Source organism: Manis pentadactyla, chromosome 1, assembly GCF_030020395.1.
Source record: "Manis pentadactyla isolate mManPen7 chromosome 1, mManPen7.hap1, whole genome shotgun sequence".
Lineage (NCBI taxonomy): Eukaryota > Metazoa > Chordata > Mammalia > Pholidota > Manidae > Manis > Manis pentadactyla.
Genome location: NC_080019.1, coordinates 70,986,191 through 71,011,512, shown reverse-complemented (window position 1 = coordinate 71,011,512; position 25,322 = coordinate 70,986,191). Strand labels below are relative to the sequence as shown.

Sequence of the window (25,322 nt, the reverse complement as noted above, 5' to 3'; positions counted from 1 at the left end):
CTCCCGAAGAGAGAGCTCCATCCAACCATTGCCCCTCTGGCACTCTTTCTGCTGCTGGTAAATCTTTCCAACTGCCGCGTCTGTTTTCAGTTAGTGAGACTGCTGGAGCATTCCTCTCCTCCACAAATGGCTAGAGTGTCAGACTCCCCGAGTGCTCCACCTCTTCTTTGTGTTCAGCCCCACCATTTTTTATGCTGAGAAATTGAACCCTTAAAGTCCCTTTGCTTCAGGGAAATAAACTTTAAGGCCTCAGCCATCACCTCCTTCTGATGACTTGTATACCCCTGTCTGCATCCTTATCTCCTTACCTGTAGCTCCAGGTATTAAATAGTGTATAAGCAGACTTTCTCAATGAACATTTTTCACCAGAACCACAGCATAAAAAAGCAATTTGACTATTACCTCAATTCTCCCAATGATGGTATATAGATAGTACCATTCTAGATGCCTATAAGATAAGTTAATCCATTATATACAAATGGATGACTTAGGGCATTGGAGCTTAAGTCTCTTGTAGAACACTTGTTGAGAAAGCCTGTCAGGGCAGCTCCAGTTAAATGTCCTAGCACTACCTTCAAATTCCCTTATTATTCATCATTAATCCCCATAAAAAACAACCCTCACATTTTAACTTCTTTATTTCAGTAAACAGCAAGTATTTTCTACTTAATTAGCCTGGGTATATCAGAGTCATATATAATATTATCTTTCCCTTTTCATTCCCTAATATTTGAATGAATGATGAAACTTGACAATTTTTATTTAGTTTTATTCATTTAGATCTATTATCACTTCCACAGTTTATGTCCTTATCTCCTAAAGCTTCTACAACCTCTGAATTTGCAGGCTTTCCCATTATCTTTCATGTGCCTTATGCTAAATTTAGTCTGTTATACTGCCACCAAATTAATCTATATGAAAATACCAACTTCACGGTAACAGTCATGAAAAAAAAGTCCAAAATCCTTAGCCTGGTATTTAAGGTCCTCCATAATCTGGCCTCAATCTGTTATTTCAACCTTATCTGCCACTATTTCCCAACACAAATCCTCTGCTGCAGTGAGGTTTATCTATTCCTCCTCCTTAAATACATCAAATTTATTTTATAAAAAAGAAAAAATATTAGGAAAACTTCAGATATAAAAAGGTTAAAAAGAATAGAATACATATTGTATTTACTTTGCCTACAATTGCCAGCTTTTTAATCCTTTCAACTCAAATACTCTTCCCCACCTTTTCTTCTCTTTGTGATAACTTTTTTTTTAGCACTCAGCTCAAGCCTATTCTCATCTACAGATCTGTACTTATCCTTACCTCACATAGCTTATCTCCTTTTTAAAATTCCTGGACCATTTTTTGATCATTAAATCATAATTATACATGCCTTTTACGTAAATGCTTCTTTACATTATTATCCTTATTTACTGTGAACTTTGGAGTTAGTACACATTAGAACTCTTTGGGAAACAAACTGCAACTAGAACAGTTTTATGCATAATAAGCATCTAATAAACATGTAATAAAGAAAATACTTACAAGCTCATCTGTTTCTGCATTCACTAAGATTTCCAACATCATGTTTTCTCCACGACTACTTTGCTGGAATACTTGAACCCCACTTTTCTTCAAAAAAAACTTGAAAGGAATTCAGAGAAGTTAATTTTAATATTTTCTCCATAATCACTTCATATGCAATAAAGTGATATAATTCTGAAAAGCTACTGACTTTGTGTTTGATATGTTTCAAAGTAGGAAATCCACAGAAATATAATGCCTTCTGATCAACCCTGGTTATTTTGTTCTTGCTTATGTCTACACGCCAAGCATCCAGTGATATTATTTTATACCTAGAAAATAAATCAAGACTTAATTTAAAATTCAGACATTATAAACAATCACAGTTTTTCAGCATTTCCTGAATACTTTACAAAAGTCATCCTGGCTTATAAACAAGGGCATGACAATTCCTCTTTTAAGAGAAAAAAACTGTAGAGTAGGACAACCCAGAATCTCTGCTATTATTGGTCCAGACACAACCATGCCTGCAGATTACTAAATAGATATTTTCCACATTAATTTAAAAGAACACTATATAAACACAATTAATTTTAAAAATAAAATAATGTATAAAGCATTTTATAAATCTTCATATCTTCCATGTTCCAAAACCAAGAATGGACAATGAACATTTTATAATTTGTATTTTATCTTTCTCTCTGCTTTAACAAAAGGAAAAATCATAACTGATTGGTATTCACATTATCTGCAATGTAATTGCCATCTGGACAAATTATATGCAGGGAAGATTAGAGAAGAGAGGAAACAAGGAAGACACTTTAATGAAGAATAGAAAGAAGAAATGGATTTGAGGCAAGAAAACAGAGGAACTCTTCTATTTCTTTGTTTCTCCTTTTTAGTTGGGTGGTTGGGGAGTATAAGTCAAACTGGTAGTGTGTCAAATAATGCTGGGAGCAGATACTGGCAGTGGAAACAAAAATTCATACATCCTCTTGAAGAAGAATATAGATATATACTAGAGAGAAAAAATAAAAAACAACTTTAATGGAAGATGAAAAGAGAGAAGCAGAATCTGACCAAAGCAGAGCAGTAGAAACAACTGTGAGACAGAGATGGTATGATCCTTGGCAATTTGGATGTAACTCATTATCAACTGACTATAACCATTATAAGTGATCTGTTAATTATTCAAACATTTAAAAGCTTTATTTTTTGGTTGGTGGGGAACTCTTATTGAAAAATTACCAATTAAGATTACCTTGTGCAACATCGTTCTATGGCAGGAAACTTTTCTGGCCATGGAGAGGGGTAGGTGAACTGTATGTCTCTATCATACCAGCACATTAGGCACTCACTGTGTTGGTTTCTTTTCCTCTCTTCATTTTTGAGGGAGTCATTGCATGTCTCCATAGCTTCCAATAATCGCTTCTGAATGTAAACATTGGAAAGAGAGGTTAAAAGCATAAAAATTCTGTGATACAACATAAAGGTAAATCTTTTTCCTTAGTATACAGAATCATTATTTGTATTCTTGAAAAGCAAAAATCTTAACTAATGGAACATTTCCCATTTCATTACATAAAAAACTGACATGTTATTCATTGTTTCTAAGGGCCTGAGAATATTGCTTGTTAAAACAAATTCCTCTGAAACTCTTACTTCAACAGAAATCACTAATGTATTGACAAGAACAACAGAGAATGAAATTTTAAATATAAATTTATCATAATTATAATTTATTGTAATTCATAAGGCATTAATGTATTACTTTACAAATTCTGCAAAGGTACAGAAATGTTCATCTCTCCAAATTCTCTTAAAAATTTAACATGGGAAGGAGGAGCCAAGATGGTGGCGTGAGTAGGACAGCAGAAATCTCCTCCCAAAAACATATATTTTTGAAAAATACAACAAATACAACTATTCCTAAAAGAGAGACCAGAAGATACAGGACAAAAGCCAGGCTAAATCTACACCTGCGAGAACCCAGTGCCTCACGAAAGGGGTAAGATACAAGCTGCAGCCTGGTGGGACCTGAGCGCGACCCCACCCCAGCTCCCTGGCGGGAGGGGAGGAGTCGGAGCAGGGAGAGAGTGGGAGAACAGGACTGCTGAATACCAAACCCTAGCCATCCACACAGGGAGCGCAGACACACAGTGCATGGTGTGCTGGATACCAGGGAAATGGGATAGTAAAACTTGTGAGCGGGTCCCCACAACTGGTGCCCCTGGGACAAAAGAAAAGCGAGTGCTTTTTGAAAGTCTTAAAGGCACAGGGGCCTCACAGCTGGATGGAAGAGTCCCAGCACACTCAGCCCAGCAGCTGGGAATCCTGGGGAACTCCGGGCGCCCTAACCCACTGGGTGGCAGCACACCTTGGAGGCCCCAAACAGTGATAAACAACCTCCTGCCCGTCCCCCCTCTGGTGCGGCCCCTCCACAGGAGAGCAAAAGCCTGAGGATGGCCACGCCCACAGCAACCACACGGAGCTCCACAGCGGCCGGGGCAAGAATCAGAAACCCCGTCTGCATGCAGCTGCCCAGCACAAGCCACTAGGGGTCTCCATTGTCCCAGGAGAGGAACTGCGAGGAGCAAGCAGGAAGAGATTTTGTTCTCCCAGCTGACACACGCACCATCTGCCCATTGCCACGAAAAGGCAGAAGGATTTGATTCAGACCAGAATAACACAGATATCCTCCCAATAGGGAACCTGGGGAGATAGACCTATCCAATCTTCCTGAAAAAGAATTCACAATAAAGGTCACATCCATGCTAAAGGAATTGCAGAGAAATATGTAAGAGCTAAGGAGAGAGAACACAGAAATAAAACAATCTCTGGAAGGACTTCAAAGCAGAATGGACGAGATGCAAGAGGCCATTAATGGAATAGAAATCAGAGAACAGAAACATAGAGTAGCTGATGCAGACAGAGATAAAAGGATCTCCAGGAATGAAAGAATATTAAGAGAACGGTGTGACCAATCAAAAAGGAATAATATCCTCATTATAGGGGCACCAGAAGAAGAAGAGAGAGAAAAAGGGATAGAAAGTGTCTTTGAAGAAATAATTGCTGAAAACTTCCCCAAACTGAGGGAGGAAATAGCCTCTCAGACGACAGAAACACACAGAACTCCCAACACAAGGGACCCAAGGAGGATAACACTAAGACACATAACAATTAAAATGGCAAAGATCAAAGACCAGGACAGAGTATTAAAGGCAGCCAGAAAGAGAAAAAAGGTCACCTACAAAGGAAAACCCATCAGGCTATCATAAGACTTCTCAACAGAAACCTTTCAGGCCAGAAGAGAATGGCATGATATATTTAATGCAATGAAACAGAAGGGCCTTGAACCAAGGATACTGTATCCAGCATGATTATCATTTAAATATGAAGGAGGGATTAAACAATTCCCAGACAAGCAAAAGTTGAGGGAATTTGCCTCCCACAAACCACCTCTACAGGGTATTTTAGAGGGACTGCTCTAGATGGAAGCACTCCTAAGGCTAAACAGATGTCACCAGAGAAAATAAAACCACAGCAAAGAAAGTGGAACAATCAAATACTAACTAAAGGCAAAAAATAAAATCAACTACCCACAAAAGCAGTCAAAGGAAATACAAAAGAGCACGCACACACACACACACAAAACACCTAACATACAAAGAATGGAGGAGGAGGAATAAGAAGGAAGAGAAATAAAGAATCATCAGACTGTGTTTACAATAGCTCAATAAGCGAGTTAAGTTAGACAGTAAGATAGTAAAGAAGCTACCCTTGAGCCTTTGGTAACCACAAACCTAAAGCCTGCAATGGGAATAAGTACATATCTTTCAATAATCACCCTACAGGTAAATGGATTGAATGCACCAAACAAAAGACACAGAGTAATAGAATGGATAAAAAAGCAAGACCCACCTTTACGCTGTTTACAAGAGACTCACCTCAAACCCAAAAACATGCACAGACTAAAACTCAAGGAATGGAAAAAGATATTTCACACAAACAACAAGGAGAAAAAAGCAGATGTTGCAGTACTACTATCAGACAAAATAGACTTCAAAACAAAGAAAGACACAAGAGATAAAGAAGGACATTATATAATGATAAAGGGGTCCATCCAACAAGAGGATATAACCATTATAAATATACATGCACCAATACAGGAGCACCAACATATGTGAAACAAATACTAAGAGAATTAAAGGAGGAAATAGAATGCAATGCAATTATTTTAGGAGACTTCAACACACCACTCACTCCAAAGCACAGATCCACCAGACAGAAAATAAGTAAGGACATGGAGGCACTGAACAACACACTAGAACAGATGGACCTAATAGACATCTACAGAACCCTACATACAAAAGCAACAGGATACACATTCTTCACAAGGGCACATGGAACATTCTCCAGAATAGACCACATATTAGGGCACAAGAAGAGCCTCAGTAAATTCAAAAAGACTGAAATTCTACCACCCAACTTCTCAGACAACAAAGGTATAAAACTAGAAATAAATTGTACAAAGAAAGCAAAAAGGTCCACAAACATATGGAGGCTTAACAACATGCTCCTAAATAATCAATGGATCAATGACCAAATCAAAATAGAGATCAAGCAATATATGGAAACAAATGACAACAACACAAAGCCCCAAGTTCTGTGGGACGCAGCGAAAGCAGTCTTAAGAGAAAAGTATATAGCAATCCGGACATATTTAAAGAAGGAAACACAATCCCAAATGAATAGTCTAAAGACACAATTATCGAAATTGGAAAAAGAAGAGCAAATGAGGCCTAAAGTCAGTAGAAGGAGGGACATAATAAAGATCAGAGAAGAAATAAATAAAATTGAGAAGAATAAAACAATAGAAAAAATCAAAGACAACAAGAGCTGGTTCTTTGAGAAAATAAACTAAATAGCTAAGACCTGGGCCAGACTTATTAGGAGAAAAAGAGAATCTATACTCTCAAGAAAATCAGAAATCAGAAAGGAAAAATCACGACGGACCCCACAGAAATACAAAGAATTATTAGAGACTACTATGAGAATCTACATGCTAACAAGCTGGAAAACCTAGAAGAAATGGACAACTTCCTAGAAAAACACAACCTTCGAAGACTGACAAAGGAAGAAACAGAAAATCTAAACAGACCAATTACCAGCAAAGAAATTGAATTGGTAATCAAAACACTACACAAGAACAAAACCCCTGGGTGAGGTGCTCACTGAATCCTCACTGCTGAATTTTATCAGACACAGAGAAAGGACATAATACCCACTCTCCTAATACTTTTCCAAAAAACAGAAAAGGAGGGAATACTTCTAAATTCATTCTATGAAGCCAGCATGACTGTAATACCAAAACCAGGCAAACACCCCACAAAAAAGAAAATTACAGACCAATATACCTGATGAACATAGATGCAAAAATACTCGACAAAATATTAGCAATCCAAATTCAAAAATACATCAAGACAATCAAACACCATGATCAAGTGGGATTCATCTCAGGGATGCAAGAATGGTACAACATTTGAAAATCCATCAACATCATCCACCACATCAACAAAAAGAAGGACAAAAACCGCATGATCATCTCCATAGGTGTTGAAAAAGCATTCGACAAAATTCAACATCCATTCATGATAAAAACTTGCAACAAAATGGGTATAGAGGGCAAGTACCTCAATATAATAAAGGCCATATATGACAAACCCACAGCCAACATCATACTTAATGGCGAGAAGCTGAAAGCTTTTCCTGTAAGATTGGGAACAAGACAGGGATGCCCACTCTCCCCACTTTTATTCAACTGGAGGTCCTGGCCACGGCAATCAGACAAAACAAAGAAATAAAAGGCATCTAGATAGGCAAGGAAGAAGTCAAATTGTCCCTGTTGCAGACTAACTGGAACAAACAGTTTTAAAATTTATATGGAACCACAACAGACCCCGAATAGCCAAAGCAATCCTGAGAAGGAAGAATAAAGCAGGGGGACCTCGCTACCCAACCTCAAGCTCTACTACAAAGCCACAGTAATCAAGACTATTTGGTACTGGCACAGGAACAGAGCCACAGACCAGTGGAACAGAATAGAGAGTCCAGATATTAACCCAAACATATATGGTCAATTAATATATGATAAAGGAGCCATGGACAAACAATGGGAAAATGACAGCCTCTTCAACAGCTGGTGTTGGCAAAACTGGACAGCTACATATAAGAGAATGAAACTGGATCATTGTCTAACCCCATACACAAAAGTAAATTCAAAATGGATCAAAGACCTAAATGTAAGTCATGAAACCATAAAACTCTTAGAAAAAAAACACAGCAAAAAATCTCTTGGACATAAACATGAGAAACTTCTTCATGAACATATCTCCCCGGACAAGGGAAACAAAAGCAAAAATGAACAAGTGGGACTACATCAAACTGAAAAGCTTCTGTACAGCAAAGGACACCATCAATAGAACAAAAAGACATCCTACAGTATTGTAGAATATATTCCTAAATGACAGATTTGATTAAGGGTTGACATCCAAAATATATAAAGAGCTCATGCACCTCAACAAACAAAAATCAAATAAGCCAATTAAAAAATGGGCAGAGGATCTGAACAAACACTTCTCCAAAGAAGAAATTCAGATGGCCAACAGGCACATGAAAAGATGCTCCACATCGCTAATCATCAGAGAAATGCAAATTAAAGCCACAATGAGATATCACCTCACACCAGTTAGGATGGCCACCATGCAAAGACAAACAACAGCAAATGTTGGCGAGGATGTGGAGAAAGGGGAACCCTCCTACACTGTTGGTGGGAATGTAAATTAGTTCAATCTTTGTGGAAAGCAGTATGGAGGTTCTTCCAAAAACTAAAAATAGAAGTACATTTGACCCAGGAATTCCACTCCCAGCAATTTACCCTAAGAATGCAGGAGCCCAGTTTCAAAAACACATATGCACCTCCATGTTCATCACAGCACTATTTACAGTAGCGAAGAAATGGAAGCAACCTAAGTGTCCATCAGTAAATGAATGGATAAAGAAGGTGTGGTACATATACACAATGGAATATTATTCAGCCATAAGAAGAAAACAAATCCTACCATTTGCAACAACATGGATGGAGCTAGAGGGTATTATGCTCAGTGAAATAAGCCATATGGAAAAAGACAAGTATCAAATGATTTCACTCATCTGTGGAATATAAGAACAAAGAAAAAACTGAAGGAACAAAACTGCAGAAGACTCCCAGAACCCAAGAATGGACTAACAGTTACCCAAGGGAAAGGGACTGGGGAGGATGGGTGGGAAGGGAGGGATAAGGGGAAAAAAGTGGCATTATGATTAGCACACATAATGTATTGGGATGGGCATGGGGAAGGCAGTATAGCACAGAGAAGACAAGTAGTGATTCTATAGCAGCATAGTACACTGATGGGCAGTGACTGTAATGGGGTATGTGGTGGAGATTTGGTAATGCGGGGAATCTAGTAACCACAATGTTATTCATGTAAGTGTATACTAATGACACCAAAAAAAATTAAAATAAAAAAAGGAAGAAAGAAAGAAAAGAAAACCATCAAATACTAAGAGAGCAGTATGAGAAAGAAAGGAACAGAGAGGAACTACAAAAGCAACCAGAAAGTAATTAATAAAATGGCAATAAATACATTTGTATCTTTACCTTAAATGTAAATGGTCTCAATACACCTATGAAAGACATAAGTGGCAGAGTGAGTCAAGAAACAAGATCCATCTGTATGCTTTTCACAAGAGACTCATTTCAGACCCAAAGACATACACATATTGAAAGTGAAGGGATGGAAAACAATGTTTCTTGTAAATAATAGGGAGAAAGAGCAGGTGCAGCGTACTTAGACAAAATACACTTCAAAACAAAGAAAATAACAAGAGACATACAAGAATATTCCATAATGATAAAGGCATCAGCACAATAAGAGGATATAAGCATTATAAATATCTATGATCCCAACATAGGAGCACCTAAATATGTAAAACAAATACTAACAGAATTACAAGGGGAAATAGATAGACAGGATCTCATTCATACCAAGAGACTTTAACACCCCACTTACATCAATGGACAGATCGTTCACACAGAAAATAAGTAAGGAATCAGTAGCATTGAACAATACATTAGATCAGATGGACTTAACAGATATGTACTGACCATTCCACCCAAAAGCAGCGGGATACACATTTTTCTCAAGTGAACATGGAACATTCCCCAGAAGAGATCACATACTTGGCCACAAGAAGAGCCTCAATAAATTTGAAAAGACTGAAATTGTATCAAGCAACTGCTCAGACCATAATGGTATGAAACTAGAAATAAATTACACAATAAAAACAAAAATGCCCATTAACGTATGGAGGCTAAACAACATGCTTCCAAATATTCAATGGACTCCTGAACAAATCAACACAGAAACCACAGAATACATGAAGAGAAATGAAAACAAAAATACAACAGTTTCAAATTTGTGGGATGCTGCAAAAGCAGTACTGAGTGGGAAGTACATAGCAATACAGGCCTACCTCATGAAACAAGACCACCACCAAATAAAGTCTAATGTCACAATTAAAGAAACTAGAAAAAGAACAAGATACCCACAGTTAGTAGAAAGATGGACATAATTAAGATCACAGCAGAAATCAATAATATAGAGAAGAATAAAATAAAAGAAAGTCAATTCTTTTTATTGAAGAGCTGTTCTTTGAGAAAATAAAGTAGGCAAACCCCTACCCAGACTTAACAAGAAAAAAGGAGTACACAAATAAACAAAATCAGAAATGAAAAAGGAATAATCAGAATAGATACCACAGAAATGCAAAAAATTATTAAAGAATTCTATGAAAAATTATATGCCAATAGAATGGACAACCTAGAAAAAATGGAGAAATTCCTAGAAAAGTACAACTTTGCAAGACTGACCCAGGAAGAAACTGAAAATCTGAACAGACCAATTATTAGTAATGAAATTGAATTGGTAATCAAAGAATTCCCAACAGACAAAAGTTCAGGATCAGATCGCTTTAAAGCTGGAATCTACCAAACATTTTAAGAAGAACTAATACCCATTTCTCTCAATGTATTTCAAAAAGTAGAAAAAGAGGGCATACTTCCGAACTCATTCTATGAGACCAGCATCACTCTAATACTGATACCAAAACTCTACAAAGAAAGAAAATTTCAAGCCAATATTTTCTGATAAACATAGATGCAGAAATCCTCAACAAAATATTAGCAAACCTAATTCAAAAATACATCCAAAGCATCATCCATCATGAGCAATTGAGATTTATTCCAGGGAGGCAAGGATAGTACAGCATTTGTAAATCAACATCATACACCAAATTAACAAGAAGGATAAACACCACATGATCATTTCAATAGATAATTTCATAAAAAAGCATTTGACAAAATTCAACATCCATTCATGATAAAATCTCTCAACAAAACAGGTACAGAGGGTACATACCTCAACATAATAAAGGCCTTATGTGACAAACCCACAGCTAACATCATATTGAATGGTGAAAAGCTAAATGCTTTTCCTGTAAGATCCGGGACGAGGATGTCCACTCTCACTTTAATGCAAAATAGTACTTAAATCTTAATCATGGCAATCAGACAACATACAGAGATAAAAGACATCCAAATTGTCACTATTTTCTGATGACATGATATTATACATAGAAATCTCCCTGAAGACTCCACCAATAACTGGATTCAGCAAAGTTGCAGGACACAAAATTAATATACAGGAATCTGTTGTAATCCTATTCATTAACAATGAACTAGCAGAAAGAGAAATAAGGAAAACATTCCATTTATAATTGCAACAAAAAAATAAAATACTTATGATAAACCTAACCAAGGAGAAAGACCTGCACTCTGAAAACTATAAGACATTGAGGATAGAAATTAACAATGAGACAAAAAATGGAAATTTATCCCATGCTCATAGATAGGAAGAATTAATATTGTCAAAATGGCCATGCTCCCCAAAGCAATTTACAGATTCAATGTAACCCATTAAAATACCAATGGCATTTTTCAATAAACAAGAGCAAATAATCCTAAAATTCATATGGAACCACAAAAGACCCCAAATAGCCAAAGCTCCTGCAAAGGAAACACAAAGCTGATGTATTACACTCCATAACTTCAAGCTATGCTACAAAGCTATAGTAATCAAAACAGTGTGGTACTGGCACAAGAACAGACCCATAGATCAATGGAACAGAATACAGAGCCCAGAAATAAACCCACACATAAATGGTTAATTAATATATAATAAAGGAACCATGAATACACAAAGGAAAAAAGTCTCTTCAATAACTGGTACTGGGAAAACTGGACAGCTACATGCAACCGAATGAAACTGTATTACGGTCTAACTCCATACACAAAAGTAACTTGAAATGGATCAAAGACCTAAATGTAAGACATGAAAGTATAAAACTCTTAGAAGAAAACATAGGCAAAAAATCTCTTGAATATAAACTTGAGCAATTGTTTTTTGGATACATCTCCTCAGGAAGGGAAACAAAATCAAAATGAGCAAGTGGGACTACAACAAACTAAAAAGCTTCTGTACAGCAAAGGACATCAACAGCAAAACAAAAAGGCAACCTACAGTATGGGAAAATAAATTCATAAATCATTCATCTGGTGAGGCGTTAACATTCAAACTATATAAAGAACTCATACATCTCAACACCAAGAAAATAAATAAACCAATTAAAAAATGAGCAGATGACCTGAATAAACGTATTTCCAAAGAAAACATACAGATGGCCAACAAGCACATGTAAAGATGCTCCACATCACTAATCACCAGGGAAATGCAAATCAAAACCACAATGAGACATCACCTCACACCAGTTAGAATGGCCACTATCCAAAAGAAAAAATAACAAGTGTTGGCAAGTATGTGGAGAAAGGGAACCCTCTTACACTCTTGGTGGGAATGTAAATTTGTGTAGCCACTGTGGAAAACCGAATGGAGGTTCCTCAAAAAACAAAAAATAGAAATGCCCTATGACTTTAATATACTTCTAGGAATTTACCCAAAGAATATAAACTCTCTGATTTGAAATGACATATGATCCCCTATGTTTATTGTTCCAAAATATGGAAACAAAGTGTCCTTCAGTAGATGAATGGATAAAGAAGATGTGGTACATGTACACAATGGAATATTATTCAGCCATTAAAAAAGAAATCTTGCCATTTGCGACAACATGGATGTACCTAGGGGATATTACATTAAGTGAATAAGCCAGGCAAAGAAAGACAAATACCATAAGATTTCACTTATTTGTGTAATCTAATAAACAAAACAAAACAAACAAAACGGCAGTAGACTCACAGTACTGAAAAGTGAATGGTGGTTACCATGTTGGCTGGTTGGGGTGCGTTGGTAGGGAGGGTAAGGCAGATAAAGGTGCACCAAAATTCTCAAGTCATAATATAAGTTGGTCACAGGGATGGAAGTGCAGCAAGGAGAACACAGACAATGGTTCTGTAACATCTTTCTATGCTGACAGATAGTAACTGCACTAGTTGGGGTGAGGACTGTGCAACTGTTGAACCACTGTGTTGTATACCTACCTAAAACCAATATAATATTTATAAGATGATGTATCACCTATACTTCATAAGCAAAGAAAGAATATATGTATATATATAACTATTATTTCATGCACTGACCTCATCAATAAAAGGTATTAGTACCACAGCTTCCCATTCTTGTTGTTTCCCGTTTAGGTCAGTTTTAAAATCAGTTGGGTAATATTCCAGAATTGGTGAATTTTCACTGGTCATCAAATACTGTGAAAAGATAAAACAGTATAATAGAAATATAAGAACTGATACCAACATAGCTTTTCGTTGATATATTTACAATATTTCCTCACATGTTAGTTTTAAATTTCTTAACAAAGAAAAACTACATTTTTACTGTATTTTGATTTTCAACTGTGATAACTCTAATATCACTGCTAGTCATCATTTTCCATTCCACTGAGGTTATGTAGTAAAACCATCTTAATTCTGAATTTTAATTTTTTCTTTTTATGTTTGTCTTTTCACTCTAGAAGGCCCATCTAAATTGTTTTCCTATATAGACTTTAGTTTATTTCAAAGGCTACCAACAGGCCTTCATTTTTAACCTTAAACAATTTATTTGATTTTATTAATCAATTGATTTTATTAAGTAATATAAGAACTGTACCTAAGATAATTCAAAAAGCAAATACTCTTAAAATCCAAAATCTCTTCACCACTAATAGCAAAGATAAAATGTCCATACGACATGTTTTTATTAGTGATTTATAATGGAAGTAGATAAAGAAAATTTAAGAATGTCTTCTAGGAAATGAATATGGAAGAATACAATGTAAAATTTTTTGAAGTAACAAAACAGCATTATTTCCCAGAGTAATATTTAAAACATTTAATAACTAGAATGGCATTGGCACAGATCAAAACAGATGTGACTAAAACACTTGCATGGTTGTACTGGTCTAGAGAGTGGATGAGTATCAATCTTAATGTATCTTAAGGTAGGGAAAAAGCAACAAAAGAAGTTAAGAAGAAAGGGAGGCCAGAGGCCAGATGAAGGACAGGTTAAATTTCCAAAGTATGGAGATGGGAGCATGACAGTGCTGAAGCAGGAAAGTGTGTATCTGTATGAGTCTCCTCTAATTCCTGGGACCAGACTATGGAATTAGAACAGATTGGTATTCGAGAACTAAATGTAGTTTACATTCAGAAACTCTGTAGGCTTAGTTTAACTTTGGAGACTCAATCACCCCTGAAATGTCTTCCTCCTGTTATATGAAATATGTTAACAATAGAAAAGCTTTTCATTCCACAATCTGATAGATGAAATTCTTAAAACCCAAGTGTAAACTTCTGTTGAGATATGACTTACTAGAAACATCCCTATCCCAATAGTTAGAGGGTAAAAGAGAACAGGAATGAATCTGTAAATGTTTGGACAAAGTACATGACTTCAGATTTTGCCTGTTTCAGCTTACTTTCATTAGTGCAGAAACAAATTGAGTATGTGCTTAAAGTGCTGAAAATGAAGAAACTATGCTCTGAACAATTTGTTTGCATTTTTAAAACAAAGTTACCTTTAAATGAAGGAATTACTTTTCAGGAGACTTGTCTGAGAAATACTATAATTGGAAACTGAAAATAAACATATTTAGCTATTAAAGAAATTTGGGTACTATGTTTCTAGGTTTGGAGGAAGAACTCCTGAGTATCAAAAAGGGAATAAAAACATTTAATATTAGAACTCACCTGGTAGCATGTAGGAAGTAAATTTTTGCTAGCTGCTGGAAGTACAGCAAGAAGTTGTTCAAATGGTTTAAAAGGTTTTCCTAGTTCAAAATGAATTTTGAGTGTACTGATGTTGTGTATATCAGATAGGAAAGGTGCATAATGGTAGGGATAATACCTATAAAACAAAATTGAGTTTTAAACAGTTGGCAACTTAAAAGAACAGGTCAATATTAAGTATATACTTCTCCACATTTTAACAACACACAGCAATAACCCTAAAGAAAAAAAAGTATCACCCATGTTCTACTATTTGAATACAGGGATCAGCAGTGTTAGAAAATTTAGGTCATGTGACAGCAACAAATGTTTTAGTTCCTTACTTTTTAAAGTGCAATTTCACATTTCCAAAATTGGAATGTATCATGTAACTAAAGGAGATATGTATGTGTTCTATGTATATTTTAGTTCCCAAAATGTTGAGTATGAATCTTCTAATCAATAGGCTCTTAGAATGAAGTATTGAGGTAGTCAGAAGACTTTCAGTTAGCTCATGTGGGCCTGGACCTCTCTCAGGAGGACAGAGAGAACAGCAAGTCTGAGAGCTCATGTGGCTGTTACTAGTCAGCTCTAAGAAGTTTTACCTTTGAATTAGTATATATATTATTGTGTTTATGACAAGGATTAAGCCATTTATCAGTCATAAACTATTTTTGTTTTTAATACCATCCCATCTTTAATTACAGGTATATTTTTACAAAGCTTTGAATGTATAATTTAAAAAAATATTTCAATGTTCTTCTTAATGTTTGGCAAAAGATGCCAAAAAAATGAAAAAAATGTTTTTATATTTCACATTTATTGCATATTTCAAAAGGATGGGAAAGTTTAGGAGGCAGAGTAGCATGTAGAATAATGGAAAATACATAGACTTGGAATCAGACAGGTTTTTACTTGACTGTTAGGTATATAACCTTAGAAGCTGCTTAACCTCTGAGCCTCATCTATAAAAGGCAGAAAACAATACTTATTTTAAATAGCTGTGAGGATTATAGAAGAACATGCTTTTCATGTGCCCAGACTTAATGCCTGGTAGTAAAAAAAACTAACTTAAATACAACCTCTTAAAAATAGCAAATCAAGGATTTTTGTCATTAGAATGCTTTTCAGAGGCCTTGATAATCAGGTTAGTAATTGTGAAGTTGTTTTTTTTTTAAAGGCTATTTATTCTTAAGTGAAATCATAATTGATGCCACATTGTTTTACTTTTTTTTTTTCTGTGTAGTTCTTTCAAACAAAGCCTAGCAAAGGTTCCCTGAAAACAAAACTATCTCATCACCTAAAAATCTCTACTTTTCCCTGCATCAATATTTATTTTATTTTTTTATTTTGGTGGATTGTTTGGAAATGTAAATGGAAATTGCTGGAGCAGAAAATTATTACTATTTCCAAGAAAGTCAAAAAATTCCTTTCTCCTTTTTTCCTTATCCCTCCTAGTCTAACATTCAAATAACCAATTCTTCAGTAATTACTCTGGGTACAAACATTTTTTTCAAACACACAAAAGCACAGAGAATATAATGAATACCACCACATAACCATCACTCAATAATTATCAAGACTGTCGCATGTGATTCATCATGACAGAGATTCTAAACAAAGAGCTTTTATTTTAGGCCATCTGCTAGGGCCTGGTAGTACTTTTGCTGTGTGAAGGTCTTCTTAAAGCATCTTGATATAAGAAAAGATAATGCCTGTATTTCATTTAAATTTGGTTGTATGTATCTCTTAAAAAACAGCACCATAAACAGAATCAAGAAGAAGAGATCCCCAAATGAGATTATACTGGAATGAAACATTATAAAAGAAAACAACTTTATGCTTGTTTTTATTCCTCACCAGCTCCAGGACTGAACTCCATGGTAGTAATAGTGCAAAATCCACTGTATTGCCTGAATATAGCATGCAGCTTGATCAGCCAGGAAGCCACTGAAAATAGAAAGTAATATTTTTATTTAAATATTATTTTTTGAAGATAGGCCATTGTACTTAGAGCATAGTATCTGTTACCACATTCGCCTCACATATATATTTTTCATCAATGAATAAGCTAAAAATTATAATCAGAAGAACTCCAAATATTTTTTTTAAATTCCATTCTGTCAGATTAAAAGTTTGCCTTATAGTTTCCCTATGCTATGGGAATACTTAAAACTACTGTGCATATTTATTCAGTCAATGTACTATGCCTTTGTTTTAAAGTTTGAGGATTTAATTAATGAAGGTTTCTATAAAGTAGCACTACTACTACCCTAAATAGCTGGGTATGAAAGGATGCAGGAATGGAAATCTTTTTTATCTGGGAGGACACCCAAGAGAATCACAAGAGTAAGTCAGTAAGATCTTAAAATTTGGTTTATAGCAGCTAGCTATTACAGCTGAATAATATTTCCTTCAATACCTCTTTTCACAAAAAACCATCATTTAAGGTAAATTAAATATTCACCCCGTTGCCTGAAAAAAAAAAAAGCCTTAGACTAAATCCAAAAGTGGCTATGAATCTATCATATTACCTATTACCTATTTGGTAACCTATTGTCCGTCACTAAAATTTAGGTAGACGTGCATTTAGAAATTCCAGATCTCCATATTTCTGTGAGGTACACTTTTGAAAATGAAATGGATTACCTTTTCATTATAAAAGAAATGTTTCTTCAGTATTAAAAACCTAGGTAATGAACAAAAGCATTTTTATCACCTATAGCAATCACTATTACATTTTCAGATGTTTCTTTTCAGTCTTTTTTCTATGTTATGGCTGTTTATTATTTTTCAGTTTTAGTAAGAGGATAAGGTTTATATGATTTTGTCCTGCTTTTAAAATTTGTACTTTAAATGTACTATAATTATCTTTCCAAACTGTCATGAACTTTCTGTAAGTATCAGGAGCAGAAATCATGATTAATGAAGAGGAAGTAGAGATGATTATGAAAAATCTTTTTATTGGACATGTAGATTATTTCTAATTTTTTAGTATTGTAAAAATTTTTGTAATTAAAATCCTGTGTATAAGAATATTCTGTGCTGGAGTTTGTATTTTTAAGATAGATTCGTTATTAGAATCATTGGGTCAAAGGAATGAATACTTTAAAGACTTCTGGATATATGCTTCCCAAAATAGTTTTACCAATGTGTATTTCCACCAGTAATTAAGGGAAGAATTCTACCATCACTCCTGGACCAATACTGAATATAACACCATTAAAAGGTTTGCTTATTTGACAGGAAAACAAATGTTATCTCATTTTCATATGTATTTTAAAATATAAAAGGGAAGGGAAATAAAACAGAAGATTAGTTATCTGTCAAATTAAGCATGTAGTGCCAACTGCAGATACTATATATAGTTCTATGTATCCATATAATCAAAGAAATATAAGAACTAAGAAATAAATGATTAAAAGTTTAACTATATACTTTATTTCTCAAGTCTCATAGTTTTTACATGGTAATGACACCTGACAAACCTTCAAATGAGTTGGTAAGCTGTACTACAATTCCTATACCACTAGTTACTGGAGGTCAGTGTGAACAGAGACTAAAAAGACTGTTTTGACAAGAAGACAGTCTGGAGTAGGTAGAGTAATGCCTGAAATATTGGGCCTATCCCTGGGCAGACTCTAGAAAAGATCTAATACTTAGGGCTTTATTATAGATTTTTTAAAAAGTAAAAATAATACTGTAGAATATACCTAAGTATACTGCATGTAGTAAGGGTACATAGCATTTCCTGAAATTAATTTCACTTATATCGAGAAGCACCCCCATCTAGTGGTTAAGAGTGTGGGCTGGCTCTGGACCCAGATGGCCTGTGTATAAATCTCGGCTCTGCCACTCACTACCTATGTCACCCTGAGCAAATCACTTAAATTTCTCTATTTCTTAATTGCCTCTATTGCAAAACAGTAATAATTCTAATTATTTTGAAGAATGGTTGTAAGAATTAAATGAGTTAGGAGGGAGAAGAAAAGATGGTGGCATGAGAAGTGAGGCAGAAACCTACTACCAAAACCACATATAACACAAAAATAGAGCAAATACAATTAACCCTGACAGAGGGACCAGAAAAAAGACTGCAACAGCATACATCTGAGGAAAAGAGAACATCACAGAAAAGGGTAAAGTAGCAAAGCCAAGATCCTGTGGGACCAAAGCCATCTCCTTATCCCAGCCCACAGGCGGGAGGAAGAGAAACGGAGCGGGGAGGGAGTAGAAGCACAGGATTGCTTAACACTCAACCCTGGAGATCTCCTCCAGGAGCACAAACCCACATTACATGGTGCTCTGGAGATTAGTGGGGTTGGAAAGCAAAGACAGGCAGAATACTTGGGTGAGACTGTAATTCCAGTTGCTTGTGGAAAACAGGTACCCATAACTGGCTGCTCTGGGACAAAAGAAAGGTGGGCACTTTGAAAGACTTTGTAACAGCGAGAGGGCTGCTTAAGGGTCAAGGATTACACAGAGCTGGATGCTCAGGAGAAAGGACAGGTTGTCAAAATCATCCTGGCACTCAACCAAGAAGGTTGGGAACTTTCAGGGGCTTCATATGCTCCATCCCACTGGCTGGCAATGCATCCCCAAAGCCCCCACCATGATATGCAGCCTTCCACTCCTTCCTCCTGGCCAGCACTGGTTCACAAACCTGCTGCCCGGGCAATCATGTCAGGACAGATGGAGGGTGGCCCCTACTATGTCAGCTACAGCAGTGGAACACAGAGGCTCCTCCCTGCATGCTTGACCCACTGCCTGGCAGTGGAGGCAGGCACTACATCCAGAAGCAGGAAAGAGTTCTTCCCTCTGGGCAGTCACTGGCACTGCTCGCCTGTGACCCTCACTATCGCACTAGGTGCTGGACAGCTCCAAAGAGTAGAGCTTCTGGGCACTAGAGGGTGCTGCCTACACAAAGATATTATTCCATAGTAATCATTAGAAATATGAAATAGCAAAAGAATCTGGTACAAACCAAAATCCCTCAAACAACAGAAAGATGGCTAAGTGAGACAGAAATCACCAATCTTCTTAATTAAGATTTCTAAATAAAAATCATAAACATGCTCACAGAGCTATAGAAAAATATTGAGATTCTCAGGAAGGACTTCAAGAAACAGAAACTTTGAAAAATACAGTATCTGAAATGAAACAAACAATGGAGGAATTTAAAAGCAGATTAGATGAGGTAATTGAGATGTTAAAGGAAATTGAAATTAGAGAAGAGGAATACAAAGAAGCTGAGGCACAAAGAGAAAAAAGGATCTCTAGGAATGAAAGAATAGAATGAGAACTATGTGACAAATTCAAATGCAACAATATTCACATCAAAGGGGTTCCAGAAGGAAAGACAAAAAGGGATAGAAAGTGTCTTTGAGGAAATAATTGCTGAAAACGTCCACAATCTGGGGAAGAAAATAGTCTCTCAGGCCAAGGAAGTGCACAGATCTCCCAACACAAGGGACCCAAGGAACACAACACCATGACATATAATAATTAAAATGGTGAAGATCAAGAAATAGGACAGAGTATTAAAAGCAGCCAGAGAGAGAAAAAAGAGCACGTAAAAAGGAAAACCCATCAGGCTATCATAAGACTCCTCAGAAGAAACCTTATAGGCCAGAATGGAGTAACATGATATATTTAATGCAATGAAACAGAAGAGCCTCCAACCAGAAATACTTTACCCAGCAAGTTTACCATTTACATTAGAAACAGGGATTAAACAATTTCCAGATAAGCAAACATTGAGGGAATTTACCTCCCACAAACTGTCTCTAGAGTGTATTTTAAAGTGACTGCTATAGATAGAAGTGCTGCAAGGCTAAATAGCTGTTACCAGAAAAATTAAAACCACAGTAAAGGAGGTAGACCAGTTAATTATGAAGCAAATGCAAAATCAAATCAATAACCCACAAAGTCAGTCAGGAGATACTCAGAGTAAATATGACACCTAATATATAAAGAATGGAGGAAGAAGAAAAACAAGGAAGAAAAAAATACCTTTATATTGTGCTTGAAATAGAGTACTAAATAATGAGTTAAGTTAGACTGTTAGACACTAAAGAAGTTACCCTTGAACCTTTGGTAACCATGAATCTAAAGCCTGCAATGGCAATAAGTACATATCTATCAATAATCACCCTAAATGTAAATGATCTGAATGCACCAACCAAAAGATATAGAGTTATAGAATGGATATAAAAACAAGACTCATGAATATGCTGCCTACAGGAGATTCATTCAAACCCAAAGACATACACAGACTAAAAGTGAAGGGATAGAAAAAGATATTTCATGCAAATAATAGGGAGAAAAAAGCAGGAGTTGCAGTACTTGTATCAGATAAAATAGACTTCAAAACAAAGAAAGTCACAAGAGACAAAGAAGGACATTAAATAATGATAAAGGGGTCAATCCAACAAGAGGATTTAACCATCATAAATATCTATGCACCCAACATAGGAGTACCTACACATGTGAAACAAATACCAACAAAATTAAAGGGGGAAATAGAATGCAATGCATTCATTTTAGGAGACTTCAACACACCAACTCACTCCAAAGGACAAATCAACTGGACAGAAAATAAGCAAGGAGACAGAGGCATTGGACAACACATTAGAATTGATGGACCTATCAGACATCTATAGAACACTCCACCCAAAAGAAGCAGGAAACACATTCTTTTCAAGTGCACATGGAACATTTTACAGAACAGATCAATACTATGACACAAAAAGAGCCTCAGTAAATTCAGAAGGATTGAAATTGTACCAATGAGCTTCTCAGATCACAATGGTATAAAACTAGGAATAAGTTATGCAAAGAAAACAAAAAAGCCCACAAACATGGAGGCTTAACAACATGCTCCTAAATAATCAATGGATTAATGACCTAAAAAAACACAGATCAAGAAATATAAGGAGATGAATGAAAACAACACCCCAAAATCAGTGGGACGCATCAAAGGCCATTCTTAGAAGGAAGTATACTGCAATACAGGCTTACCTCAAGAAAGAAGAACAATACCAAACGAACAGTCTAAACTCACACTTAATGAAACTAGAAAAAGAAGAGCAAATGAGGCCCAAAGTCAGTAGAAGGAGGGACATAATAAAGATCAGAGCAGAAATAAATAAAATTGAGAAGAATAAAACAATAGAAAGAATTAATGAAACCAAGAGCTGGTTCTTTGAAAAAATAAACAAAACAGATAAACACTCTAACCACACTTATCAAAAAAAAAAGAGAGTCTACACACATAAATATAATCAGAAATTAGAAAGGCAAACTCACTACGGATACCACAGAAATACAAAGAATTATTAGAGAACACTATGAAAAATTATATGGTAACAAACTGGATAATCTAAAAGAAATGAACAACTTTGAGAAAAATACAACCTTCTAAGACTGACCTAAGAAGAAACAGAAAATCTGAAGACCAATTACCAGCAATGAAATTGAATTGGTAATCAAGAAACTACCTAAGAACAAAAGTCCTGATGCAGATGGCTTAAACACTGAATTTTATCAAACATTCAGAGAAGCCCTAATACGCATCTTAAAATTTTCCAAAAAGTAGAAAAGGAGGAAATACTTCCAAACTCATTCCATGAGGCCAGCATCAATACCAAAACAAGGCAAAGACACCACAAAAAAAGAAAAATACAGATGAATATCACTGATGAACACAAGTGTGAAAGTACTCAACAAAATATTAGCAAACCGAATTCAAAAAAAGATCATCCATCATGATCAAATAGGACTTATTCTGGGGATGCAAGGATGGTACAATATTCAAAAACCATGAACATCATACACCACATCAACAAAAAGGACAAAAATCACATATCCATAGATGCTGAAAAAGCATTTGACAAAATTCAACATCCATTCATGATAAAAACTCTCAACAAAATGGATATAGAGGGCAAGTACCTCAACATAATAAAGGCCATATATGACAAACCCACAGCCAACATCATACTTACCAGCGAGAATCTGAAAGCTTTTCCTCTAAGATCAGGAACAAGACAAGAATGCCCACTCTCCCCACTTTTATTCAACATAGTACTGGAGGTCCTAGCCACAGCAATCAGACAACACAAAGAAATAAAAGGCATCCATATTGGTAAGAAAGAAGTCAAACTGTCACTGTTTGCAGATGACATGACATTGTACATAAAAAATCCTAAAGAATCCACACCAAAATTACTAGAACTAATAACAGAATTCAGCAAAGTTGCAGGATACAAAATTAATATGCAGAAATCTGTGTCATTCCTATATACACTAACGATGGACTAGCAGAAAGCAAAATCAGGAAAACAATTCCATTTACAATTGCATCTAAAAGAATAAAATACCTAGGAATTAATCTAAACAAGGAGGTAGAAGACATGTACCCTGAGAACTATAAGACACTCATGAGAGAAATTAAAGAAGATATCAATAAATGGAAATACATCCTGTGCTCATGGATAGGAAGAACTAATATTGTCAATATGGCCATCCTGCTAAAAGAAATCTACAGATTCAATACAATCCCTGTCAAAATACCAATAGCATTCTTCAACAAACTACAACAAGTAGTTCTAAAATTCATATAGAACCACAAAAGACCCCGAATAGCCAAGGTAATCCTGAAAAGGAAGAATAAAACTGGGGGAATTACATTCCCCAACTTCAAACTCTACTACAAAGCCACAATAATCAAGACAATTTGTTACTGGCACAAGAACAGACCCATAGATCAGAGGATAGAATAGAGCCCAGATACAAACCCAAACATATATAGTCAATTATACAATTATATATAGTCATATATACAATGAAGGAGCCATGGACATACAATGGGGAAATGACAGCCTCTTCAACAACTGGTGTTGGCAAAACTGGACAGCTACATGCAAGAGAATGAAACCCCATACACAAAAGTAAACTCTAAATGGATCAAAGACCTGAATGTAAGTCATGAAACCATAAAACTCTTAGAAGAAAACATAGGCAAAAATCTCTTGCATATAAACATGAGCAACTTTTTCCTGAACACATGTTCTTGGTTGGGCAAGGGAAACAAAAGCAAAAATGAACAAATGGGACTACATCAAACTAAAGAGCTTCTGTACAGCAAAGGACACCATCAGTAGAACAAAAAGGCATCCTATGATATGGGAGAATATATTCATTAACAATTTATCTGACAGCAGTTAACATCCAAAATTTATAAAGAACTCATACCTCAACACCCAAAAAGCAAACAACTTGATTAAATATAGGCAGAGGATCTGAACAGACATTTCTCCAAAGAAGAAATTCAGATGGCCAACAGGCAATGAAAATGCTCTACATGGCTAATTATCAGGGAAATGCAAATTACAACCACAATGAGATATCACCTCACACCAGTTAGGATGACCAACATCCAAAAGACAAACAACAAATACTGGCAAGGGTGCAGAGAAAAGTGAACCCTCTTACACTATTGGTGGGAATGTAATTTAGTTCAACCATTGTGGAAAGCAATATGGAGGTTCTGCAAAAAACTAAAAATAGAAGTACCATCTGACCCAGGAATTCAACTCCCAGGAATTTACCCAAAGAAAACAAGATCCAGACTGAAAAGGACATCTGCACCACTATGTTTATCACAGCACTATTCACAATAGCCAAGATACGGAATCAACCTAAGTGTCCATCAGTAGCTGAATGGATAAAGAAGAGGTAGTAAATATACACAATGGAATATTTTTCAGCCATAAGTAAAAACAAATCCTACCATTTGCAACAACATGGGGTGGACCTAGAGGGTATTATGCTCAGTGAAATAAGCCAGGTGGAGAAAGACAAGTATCAAATGATTTCACTCATTTGTAGAGTATAACAACAAAGCAAAATTGACAGAACAAAACAGCAGCAGACTCACAGACTCCAAGAAGGGACCTAGTGGTTTCCAAAGGGAAGAGGTATGGGAGACTGGGTGGTAAGGGGGGGGAGAAGGGGATTAAGGGGCATTATGATTAGCATACATAATGTAGGGGGTTCACAGGAAAGAAAGTATAGCACAGAGAAGTCAAGTAGTGGCTCTATAGCGTCTTACTACACTGATGCATAGTGACTGCAGTGGGGTGGGGGGGGACTTGATAATAAGGGTGAATGCAGTAACCACAATGTTGCTCATGTAAAACATGGATAGTGACTGCAGTGGGGTTGGGGGGGGGACTTGATAATAAGGGTGAATGCAGTAACCACAATGTTGCTCATGTAAAACCTTCATAAGATTGTATATCAATGATATCAGAATTTTAAAAAAAGATTTAAATCAGCATTTTTTAAATGTTTAGAATAGTACCTGGCCCTTGGTAAGCAATTTATAAGTGTTAACTAAAATAAAATATGAACAAATGTAGTTCAT

At 35.8% G+C, this 25,322-nt stretch overlaps 1 protein-coding gene across 1 annotated transcript in view; it reads right to left on the bottom strand.

Annotated features, from left to right (window-relative positions):
* XRN1 (5'-3' exoribonuclease 1) overlaps positions 1-25,322 on the bottom strand; it is a 177,551-nt gene that overhangs the window by 129,489 nt on the left and 22,740 nt on the right. Inside the window, 6 exon segments of the mRNA XM_057498318.1 lie at positions 1,537-1,635; positions 1,727-1,847; positions 2,777-2,946; positions 13,274-13,393; positions 14,876-15,032; positions 16,754-16,843. Of these exon segments, the coding sequence (XP_057354301.1) occupies positions 1,537-1,635; positions 1,727-1,847; positions 2,777-2,946; positions 13,274-13,393; positions 14,876-15,032; positions 16,754-16,843 (757 nt within the window).